This window comes from Taudactylus pleione, unplaced genomic scaffold, assembly GCF_031769625.1.
Source record: "Taudactylus pleione unplaced genomic scaffold, aTauple2 ptg000627l, whole genome shotgun sequence".
NCBI classification, from domain to species: domain Eukaryota; kingdom Metazoa; phylum Chordata; class Amphibia; order Anura; family Myobatrachidae; genus Taudactylus; species Taudactylus pleione.
In genome coordinates, this window is record NW_028285029.1 from 5,848,046 (window position 1) to 5,860,071 (window position 12,026).

At 38.4% G+C, this 12,026-nt stretch overlaps 1 protein-coding gene across 1 annotated transcript in view; it reads left to right on the top strand.

Annotated features, from left to right (window-relative positions):
- Positions 1-7,639, top strand: part of LOC148479279 (extracellular calcium-sensing receptor-like) — a 41,181-nt gene extending 33,542 nt beyond the window's left edge. The window contains exon 2 of the mRNA XM_088454695.1: positions 6,812-7,639. Coding sequence (XP_088310821.1) covers positions 6,812-7,639 — 828 coding nt within the window. The remainder of the gene's footprint in view (positions 1-6,811) is intronic.
- Positions 7,640-12,026: the final 4,387 nt, after the last annotated feature.

Consider the following 12,026-nt stretch of genomic DNA (forward strand, 5'->3'; position numbering starts at 1 on the left):
TCTGTAAATATTCGCTCTGTGACTGACATCCCCAGAGCTTCCACAGTCAACATAAAAGAAACTACAGGTCTACTGGTATACCCAATCAGGGACATCATTTGTAATGCTATATCTATAAGATCTATAAGAAACAAGACTGATACAATTCCTAATCTTATTAAATCTTCAGATCTTGCCTGTATCAAAGATACTTGGCTAGATGAAAATGCAGCACCTATCTTGGAAGCTGTATTTTCAATAAATTACTTTGTCATTCACAACCCAAGACTTAATTGCAGGGGAGGGGGAGTGACCATCTGCTTTAAAAAAGAGCTTAAACTTAGGGTCCACCCAAGGGAAATTAGTAAATCATTTGAGTGCATTACTGGTTAGAATTCTACAGAATTAGGATTCAGAGTACAGCTCATTTACCACCCCACCTGGAGATGTTAAAATATTTCTACAAGAATTTGCAGATACAGTTGCTGTACTAGTTCTGGAGCATCAAAGATGGCTGATCCTTTAGGATTTCAATGCATGGTTTCAAGAATTCTCACACCTTAGCCAAGATCGTCTATGCACAGGGCCTTACACAAGTCATCCCTTCTGCTACATATTAAATTGGTCTTGTCTTCCAGGTTGGATTAGAGGTCTCTGACCTAAATATAAAACCATAAAACCAGGCACATGTTCAGACCACCAATCAAATATCTTTTCAGTCACAATTCTCCAAAATAGAACTTTACCCATAGAATTGACAAAGGTATTATCCAAGGAGGGGTCTTGGCTCTTGCAGCAAACCTGCATATCTCTGTGGTAATGGGGCCTGTGAAGATCCTAGTTACCTAGTCCATTACTATAACAAGGATGTGACAGCTGCAATGGATATTATCGCTCCTGTGCATAACCGGCCCTGCATACCACACTATCAAGCCCCTTGGTTTACAATAGTGTTAGTGAACTCAAGAAAAGGGGTTGTAGACTTGAAAGACAATGGAGGAAGACAAACCTGGTAGATAATAAGTTAAAAATAGTCAAACATATTGGATAGTATCAGTCAACAATCAACAGTAAGAAAACAGAGTTCCTTTCAAATGAAATTAAGGCAGCAAATAAGAGGCCAGCTCAGCTTTTCTGTGGAGTGGAGATGTTTTGCAAACCAGCATGCTTGCAGTTTGATGAAACCCTCTCCCAGTCAAGATGCAATGAGTTTTCAAAATTCTTTGCAGATCAAGTATCCTGCATCACCACAGTGCCATCAAAGGTGTACCAAACTATCAAGCCTGCCAAGGTAAGCCACCTATCTTCATGGAACAGAATTGACATAATGGATGTAAAAGACATTGCTAAAATTATCTGAATGTTGCGTTCCACCACCTGTAATCTGGACCCTCCCTCAACCAAGCTTCTCATAGAGTGTATGGACATGAATGGCCCTGAAATGGCAAAAATAATCCAAAGCTCTTTGCAGACAGGCATTTTTCCAGAACCACTATAGGAAGCAAGTGTTAGACCACTTTTGAAAAAGCTAATTTAGACCCTGACTGCATTACCAACTACAAACATGGTTAAGAATTTCCTTTTCTAGGAAAGGTCATTGAGAAAGTGGTCGCAATGCATCTGGAAACTGCCTGTTTATCCATTATATTTATGATTCTTTCCAGTCTGGATACAGGACAAGACATAGCACTGAAACAGCCCTGGTGTGTGCTTAAAGACCTTCTGGTGGCAAGAGATAGAGGTGAGTGTTCAATCTTAATCCTTCTGGATCTCTCAGCATCATTTGATACCATGGACCTTGGGATTCTAATTGAGTGCCTAAAATTTTCTGTGGACTGTATGGTATAGTCCGGAGCTGGTTCAAATTATTTCTCACTGTCAAGTCACAGAGAGTTTCTTCTGGTGTAAACTGTTCATCAACACTGCCACATCCATGCAGTGCCCCACAGAGTTATATACTATCTTCCATGCTTTTTGCAGTATACATGCTATCACTGTGTGAAATAATCAGAAGTCATGGCTTGGTCTACCACTGTTATGCAGATGATGCACAACTGTACATGTACTTTCTTCCAGGTACTGAGAACCCAATAACAACTTTAAATGGCTGCCTAGCTGACCTCCAGGAGTGGATGAGTGCCAGTTGGCTGTGACTGAACCCTGATAAAACAGAGGTCCTTATGATATGTCACAGGACAAGTCTGCAGCACAGCCAACCAAAAGGACTTACACTTTTGGGTTAAGAACTACAAAACAAAGAACATGTGCAGAGTATTGGTGTTGTCCTGGATAGTGGCTTGACATTTAAACATCATGTATCAGCCGCAATCAAATCCTCATTCTTTCATCTGAGGAACATAGCCAGAATCAAGCACTTAATTCCCTCATAAGATCTGCCAAAGATCATACATGCATTAATATAATTATGCCTATACTACTGCATTGCCCTCTACCTTGTTCTCCAAGGAAAAATAATGCAGCTGCCAGGCTATTAACCAACCAGCCCAGTTCCAGCCACCTAACACCAATTTTCTGCTCCCTTCACTTTCCGCCTGTCAGATGGTGAATTGTTTTCAACATTGGCTTACTGACTTTCAAAGTTCTACATGACCAGGACCCAAGGTACTTGAAGCAGCTTTTGAGCCCTACCATCCCACTTGATTACAGGGGGTAAATTTACTATGAATTGAGTTTGGGAGAGTTTGCAAATTCTGGAGAGTTTGGGCATTTTTTCCCACTCTCATATTTACTAATGTTAAACTCGGGAGAGAGATCTCCATTGCTGTGGGAAAATACTGGAGAGTTAGCAAACTCTATTCAATTCACCATCAGCAAAACTCAAGAACCTTTTCACTAGTGAAGATAGGATTCAGGAATTAACCAAACAGATTCTAAATTCTCATGAAAAGTGACAACACTCCATGAAAATCTTATGCAAAAAAAATTCACCTGCCTGCGATCTGCGAGTTTGGCAGAAACATATACAGATCACTGTGATCCATATATGTTTCTGCCTCTAAATAGAAAAAAATGGGTTCATTTTAAAAGAAAACTTACATGAGGTCTCCCCCAGAAGCCTAACCAGCCCTGAACTTGTCAGCATGTCCTGGTGCCTAAAATTATAGGGAACAAAACAAGTAGGGATCCACCATATTTTAGGTACCAGCACCAGCCCGCATGGCCAGTCCTGGATTAATTATATGGGGAAAAACAATGCATAGGGTACACCCTATATTTAAAACCAGCACAGGAATCAAAACGGCTGGGCTGTAATGCCACATCCCAGAGAACCTTTCTCCAGGGCTCCGGGGCCAAAGCATTATCAGGCCAAGCTGGTCAGGCCAAGCTGGGGATTTCAGGGGAGGTGGGGACCCCCAATAAATGGGGTTCCCCCTCTCCCTCATCCACCAGCTTGGTTTGAAGCCCGGGGCTCTTCCCCGCACTCCTGGAGCATTGGGTACAGGGGTAATAAAGTGGGAAATATAAATAAACTGTTGTATTTTACAGTGGGACTACTGGTGCCAGAAAGCCTGCCCTTTATACCCCAAAAGTTCCATCTATTTGGAAGAATATGCTGCTACCACCACAACTGCAACTGTGTTTGTGTTTAGATAAATATTTCATTGAACAAGCTAAACTTCTGCAGTGGTCATATGATCATAAGTCTGTGATTAGCTGAAGGGTTTAATTAGACAGGTAGTGGTTAGACTCCATGCCAGTGTAGGGATATCCATCAGTGGGGTGTCCATCAACTTTTACCATCTATAAACCTGTAACACACTTAGGAGCTCATTCAGACCAGGTCGATTAGCTGCACTGTTTCACTGGCTAAAGGGGGGTGGGTACGCAAATCCCACGATTGCACTGTCAGGCTTAAGGATGCCCTCTATGTATTAGAGAGCGACCACAGTGAGCGCACGCTTGAGTATAAAGACAACCACTTCTCACTCTTAGCACACGTCATCTCCAGGAAGTGTGTGAATAATCTGGAACATCGAGTGCCATCGGAGCTGCTCACAGCGCATGTGGTAGCCTTACCCCACCACAACAGTGTGATCAGGTTAGCCAGAAATGCACCCAAGTCAAGTGTATGCTACTTTGCTAATTATGCACAACAATAAACTCCATTTTGATGATCAGACATGCCTGCATTCACATCACCACTCCCCTGTTCACAAGCACCTTCCCCTGTTACCACCCACAAATGGCACAATCTGTCACTCAAAGTAGCACCCTGTCTGTGTACAATGAGTGCACAATTGCCCATCACAGTCACTAGTTTGCGCACTGCAACTTATATGCATGTGCAGATGGGCAACCATTGCCCCGAAAGAGCGAGCGCAACTTAGCAACCGGGTCTGAATGAGCTCCTTAGTGTTAGCAGAAATGTAATGGGCCAGAGTATGGGATTTAGAAAGACCTGACATATGATTATGTTATTGTATATAATTAATCCATTTATTTGTATTATTGATATCCAGTATGATAAATTGTTTAGTGAAAGCCTTTATATTGTAAAGAGGTGGGGCAATTTATATACATATTTGAGCAGTGTGCACTAAATGGGACATCGCTGATATTATTCTGGATGCATGTAGAAGGATTTAGAAATGGCTTGAGAGTGGATCATGCGGTCAGTGGAGAGAAAGGAGGACAGCATGCTATGGTAGTTGGAGAGCAGTTGGGGTTTCCCTTTGAGAGCCTACTGACCTTTATCTTTATAGCCAGATTACTAGAGGGCTTGCTAGCGGTGGCTGAGGGGATAGGTTTTTGGAGCCAGTGAGGGCATAGTGGCAATGGGAGGTTCTCGATCAGAGGGGTACCCAAATAACCAAGCAGCAGCAGAGAGACACCTCAAGTGGTCTGGTGAGAGCAGCCAGGGAGCACTGCTGCAGCCACTTAGTACTGACAGGAGGCAGTCCTGAGGTGAGACTTGGAGGCATCACAGAACCTCGGCTCTGATTTAAGGCAATGATGGTCAGTGAAACTGATTACCATAGCCCAGTCAGTAGCCAGTCACTAGTCTGCCACTTTTGAATTAAAAAGCTGAGTTGTGTGAGTAGATCTTCAGCTTAGAGAAGGAGGTGATCGCGGACCTATAAGGGCTTAATATAGTTGCCATATTTACAATCTGCAAGCATCATTTACTGACAATTAGAAGAGGCTACTAGGACATTACTAGGAAATTATTTCTACCAAAGAGGGGAAGTTGAGGGACATAGCACCTTCTATACATTGTCAGCAACCATATTACTTCATTCCAGTGTCTATAGACTGAGACGGCAGAGGAAGTTGAAAGATTATTGGGCAAGTTCTTAAAGAGAGTGGATCGATACTTTCACTAAAATCCAAGAGAAAATTATATGATATTTATATTGATGTGTTGCCTACCACTAAATTATTAATGTTTTACCAATCGCCTGAGAGTGATATGTAAATTATATTATCAGAAATTGAATGACTTATTATTCTGGTGATCCTGCACTATATGTATTTTATTTTAGACTGTCAGGTTTTGAATTGACTCTCTCCCGGTTTATCCAATATAACATCCACAATTTAATGATTACATCATCTACTGGAGGAAGAAGTTTCATTTCAGCCAAATTCAAGATCAATACAGTACTTACATTATAAGTTCGGGAATATTTTTCAGCAAATCAGTCATACTATTTCTTCTGAATTAGCTAAACAGCTACGAAGACAGTGAAGTAGTATTGTAAGGAATTTAAATAAGGAGAATGAAACTTCCTTTTCCAAGTGAGAATAGACAACTATAATCTCACTAGTATAGACATTGGACACACACAACTGTGATTATTGTATTGCAAGTATAATCTGCAAGGCATTGTATGAGATATGGTAGTTGTTTGTACACGTATTTTATTATGTCTTCCAATGTCAGTATTAACATATTGATTTCCATTGTAACTTAGTATTTTATGTTTCATTTACTAAATTGTATTGTCTATTACACTTTCTACATGATATACAAATTAACCTATACTTATATTAGCATAGAGTGGTTATCTAAGGATGAAGAGCCCTGTTTGCTAGTGGTCATGGATCTGCAAAAGAATGACAAAAAAGAATAAATGGGTATTTATGGTGAACTATCAATTGTTTGCACCACATCGATGGCCATCACTACTGCGGTCACAGTTTGCCATGGGCCAAACAAAACAGGGTATGTGGCTTAGTGACTGCCAAGGGGTGGGGCTAAGCTCCATACTGTCAAGGGAAAAAAAAACATTAGCACCCACTCATCCATCGATATTGGAGAACAATTGTTTCTCTAGCACAGATGGCAAAACCAGTTAACATTGGGTGGCCACTATTGATGTTTTGAAATCATTGAAGGTCGATGACCATCCCTATGCCAGTGACAGTTCCTGCTACAGTGTTAACTGCCTTTGCACCTCTGGTTCAATTAATTGCTTAACTTGTTGTGTTCTCAGCACATTTAGCACATGACACAAACAATCCCAATGTCCTCTTACTTTGATAATTTACAAACATTGGATCTGGTCCAATAAGCACTACTTGGAGAGAATACTAAAGAGTTGGCTCTAACCCAGGATTAAAAGAGTATGAATATTTTGTAGTGACTGTCTTATGTTACCATTATCAACTCTGATCCAGGAACTTGGTGTACCAAGTATTTGTGCAGAGAAACTTAGAAAACTGAAATGTGCTCCTTTATTTGTTTAACCATATTCCCCTGTAGAATTAAAAAACAATGTTCCAGTTTTTAACACGTTTCTGAAAATAAAACTGTTTGTTTTAATTGATTATTTTGTGTCAACTAACTATAAATTAATGTTCATGTTAGATCAGTTATGGAGCAAGAGACCCTCTGTTGAGTGACAGAAGGATTTATCCACATTTTTTTCGAACAATTCCAAATGACCAGATGCAGTTTTTGGCAATTGTAAAGTTATTGAAACTGTTTGGCTGGAACTGGGTTGTGATAATTTCATCAGATGATGACACTGGAGAGCGGGAGCTCCAACAGCTGAGCAGGGAGTTAATCACTCATGGGATATGTGTTGAATTTAGGTTAAAATTTTTTAATATTGATGGCAATTTTAAAACTTCATTAATGGAGAATTTTTCGCATTTTACTGCTGAGATTGTAATAATTTGTGGCACATATACCATGTACTTTTTACTTTTTATCCTCAGAATAGCTCAATTTATTGTCAATAAGACTTTTATTCTTACAACTTCATGGTCATCATTGTTCAACTTTGCTTTTCACTGGAAATATGGAATTCCCATTAATGGCAGCCTTGCGTTTTCACTTCCTGTATGTATTATCCCTGAGGTAGAAATATTTCTAAATAATGTCAGTCAATCAAATCAATCAATTGATCCATTACTGGAGGATATCTGGATAACTCAATTTCATTGTTGGTCTAAAAATATTAGAAAGAATTTGCTTATTTCAACAATATGTAACATTACCCTTAGAAATTGCACTAATAAGAAACTTCAAAGTCTTGGCTATCATCTAGAAGATCCTATTGCCTACCGTGTGTATAGTGCTGTGTATAGTCTGGCTCAAGCTTTGCATGATATGTATTTATTTTTAAGCAATAATGGAATGAGAAACAAATATAAAGTAAAAGAGAACCATGTGAGTTTATATTATGAATGAATATTATTATTATTATTATTATTATTATTATTATTATTATTATTTTACATTGCACTGAATAACCACAACATACAGTAAGTGTTACTATTTATTAAATCTGGAGTATAAATAAATCTGGATGTTTAAAGGGACTCAGGTAAAAGGGTCAACTAAACTTCAGTTTGGAAGAGATGCAGTTTAAATTGACTGATGCTGACAGAAAGACATGATCACTTATAGACAATAAGTAACAGTCAGATACTCAGAAGGACTCACTAACATTGCACTTTGGAGCAAAATACAGTATGCAATAATTTATACTATCCAATAAGGCACCAGTATTCATTGGGGTAAATGTAATAGGATTCAAGTTTGTAAAAACAATGCCATTTTTTGCGGGATACATGTGAGTATGCATTAAACCAATGTAATTGTCTATGAAAACATGCAAACTTGCAATAAATTATCATCATCCCTGCTTACTATGGACAAAATGCCATCCAGATGTTTTCCATGTTAAACATACAACTCTCCGGATGTAATAGGCTACGAGTCCTAAACTCATGCAAAAATCGCAGAAACAAACTCATAAAAGAATAGACTGATTCTAGGATGGAGTTCAATGTGCGAGCTTAGTGTAAATCAATATCTGAAAACTAGTAATATACAATATGGTCATTTACACTAATCAAACCAATATATTCTTGATAAACATTGTACACAGTTGCAAATGGCAGTTTCTCTGATATGGTTCCTCAAACTCATCAGGGTATTGTGTGGAAATTACCCCCAATTGTTACAGTATAAGTTTATCAAATTGTAACAAAATGTGTAAGTGTATGTTAAGAATGAATTATGATTTTACACTTAAAACATGAAAATATTGTTTATAACTCACTAGCTGCTACTTGAGTGGATGGATGGTCTGTGTTATCAATATGGGTGCCTGGGAGGGTTTTAGAGGGAATAACTTGCTTCAGTTCCTCTTCAAAGGAAGTGAAGTGACTGCTGGGCCACTCCCTGTTTTACAGGCTTTATGTACTGTAGCTCCTCTGCCATTTGGGTTTGAGAACCATCTTTACATCAGAGAAGTGCTTTGTAACTGAATTCACTGCATCACACCTCCCTGCCATGAATTCTTCTCCTATGGCAGGGATGTGTGTTGTGATCGTCCCGTAGCAGCCACTCATGTATTGGCATGATTGGATGCACTAGTGCAGTTTCTCTTATTGGAAAAATACACATTTCACCATGTTCTGGTCTTGTCTAGGGCACACACTGCAGGCTCTTCCTCTGCCTCCTTCACCACTACTAACTCAGAGGCAGACCCCAATTCCTAACTGCTGATCTTACCCCAAAACATCTTCCTACATGCCATCCTGCACAACACAATACACACACAAACACTGATCATTTATAAAATAAAGATGATTTACCACTTACTAGCACACACCACTTACACAGCTCACACCAATACAGGTGTATTTAATGACAAGAGTGAACCTAGTTCTAACTTTGACGACAATAATATGGATTCATTGTTTTGGGATTTAGAGAAAACATTGATTAAAGAGGTCAAATTACAGTGGGAAATGAAAGTACATGAGCATTTCCTCAAAGTTTATAGGGTATCTAGAGGACTAAGATTTATAATAAAATCTCACCTTTAGTACAGATAATGCCCATTTTATAGAGGAGTGGGATAAAGTTCTACATAATTGCTCTGTCAATTTGATTAATTTAATTATTTAAGAAAAAAGAAACTGCACTCTTATTGAAAAGAATTATAAAACAAGGAGTCCCTTATTAATGAACATAAGAAAAGGTATTCAAAATAAAGTAGATGTTATGAATAAGAAAAATGAGAGTATTTAGGAAGTGGAGGTCATAAGAAATAAAGAGAAAATATTTTTCAGAGGTAGACTGGATTATGAAAAAAATTTAATTAAAAATTGGTCCTGCACAAGACTAGAGATCCCATTGCTCTTTATACAAGTCTCAACCAACAAGCATGGAATAAAATGTTCCACAAGTTTAGAACCACATATAACAAACAACAATCAAGAAGGTATGAGCTCCCCAAATAGAACAGACTGGGTTCATCAAGCAAAAGCAATTATTTTATCCCCCACACCGGTCAGTACTTACAGGGTTCTGAACCGAAAAAAAAACAGGGAGAATATAAAATCATATCTGGAATAGATTTATTATGGGTACCTTTTTCAGAATATGTGGATGTTTTCCTTGGCAGCTATCTTAAGAAACTTATCACCTACTTGAAAGACATGACTACAGTAATAAATTGTATAAAGAACAGAGAAAGGAAAATACTCTATCTGGGCCACCATAGATTTACAATCACTATATTCAGATGTGTCCAGATAAATCTTTGTAGATCTCACTACAAATGTGTGCATGAATCGGGCTATGTGATTAGCCGTAGCAGCATACGTTATGGTACGCTATGGCAACAGCAATCGCACCATTCAATCCAATGGAGGCGTTGGTGCAAATGCAGTGCAAGTATCAGCTAATGGGTGCAGCAATGATGTAGTAGGACACATTTGTACCTCAAAACACATGGAAAAGTTATCTAAACCTGCAGGGAAACCCTGGAAAGGGACCCAGACCTAACCTTCTCCCTTATTTTCTAAGTACATTAATACATTTTATCCTAACCCACAATAATTGAAAGTTTTTAGATCAATTCTATATTCAAACCTGTGGGACACATGGGTACATTCTTTGCACCTAGCCATGCAAACATCTTAATGGGATGTAGGAGAAAAAAATATATTTATTGTAATAACTCATTCCTAGTTAATATATGTATCTATAAACAACATAATAATGACATTGTTATTATTTGGGAGAGGGATGAGGATATTTTAAAAAGTTCATTGACTTGATCCATAACAAAGATTATAATCTTAAATTGATGTATCACATCAGCAGTTCTCAGGTGGAATTTTTGGATTTGATCCTCACAAGTGAAGGCAATGAAATAATCACCCAAAATTACATCAAAGAGGTCACCACAAATCTTAATCAGCACATCCACTTGCCAACCCAGGAAAGACAGTATAATTATGACATCATAATCATACATCATTCAACATACCCTGCAGTGCCTACACTGAATGATAAGACATTCAGTGTATGCACCCTCCATCATCCCTGAACATGGTCAATCTGCCATTATCGGCAGAATGACCAGCAGATTCGAGCAATGATTGATGTCAGAAACTACCAGCAGGAGTGCACATTGCTGGTCTTTTCTGACATGGTAGTGACCGATTAATGCACAAATTTATAAGTAATTGAACGATAACAATATTATTATCATTCAATCGCTCATTAAAATTGGCAAAGGGGTGGGCGACTTTAGTATTTACTATAAAAGTGACCATGCAAAACCCTGGAAAAATAAAATCCCCTACTTTAAATTCTATAGAATTAAGACGAATTTCAGTAAACCTGAAGTATACAAAGAACAAATTAACATATATGCTGATAGATAGAGGATATCCATAAAATAATATTTCTAAAGCCATCTACAGGAGTGAACATCTGAATAGAAAGCAATTACTCTGCAAAACTAAGACTCAGGTCGATAAAGAAAAGAAAAATTAGTTTATACCCTTTTTTACACAATATGTAATTGTGAAGAAAATAGAATTAGAAAAACCCTCATCAAAAATGTTAATATTTTACAAATGTATCCCATTCTGGCCAATATACTTCCCTAATAAACTAAGTCAAGAAATCTTAAGGAATTTCTAACCCCTAGCAGGTGTAAGGAGAAGTATAGTGGAACCATTCAATAACCCATTGCTAAATGTGTAGGATTCTATAAATGCGGATATCGCAATATCTGAAAATCTGCATACCCAACATATGATAATTCCATAACTTTGATAATACAATGGAACATAAACTAAAGTGCTTTACTAACTTTAATACTACCTGGTTATATATGTATATAACATAATATATATATATATATATATATATATATATATATTAGGGATGAGCAAGTCCAGTTCTCTGAGAACTGAAGCCACCTGAACTTAGTGATTTGAGCTGAGATCTGAGTCAGCTTGGGTTTTCCCACCTGACTCGGATCACAAAGTGAGGCAAAACTTAATCATCCCTATGCTGGTATGTATAAAGATCCCCCTTCGCTTGCTGCCATTTTCATTCTGGCTGTGGAGACTGAGTGAAGAGGATGCAGGGGAGGGGTTGTACTGCTGCTGTGCATAGGGGCCTGCTGCTATGCATAGGGGCTGACTGCTGTTGTCATAGGTGCTGGCTAGCTGTTGTCCATAGGGGCTTGCTGTTGTCCATAGGGGCTGGCTGGGCTGTGCTGTACCTGTTGGACATAAGGGCTGTGTTGTCTATACTGTGC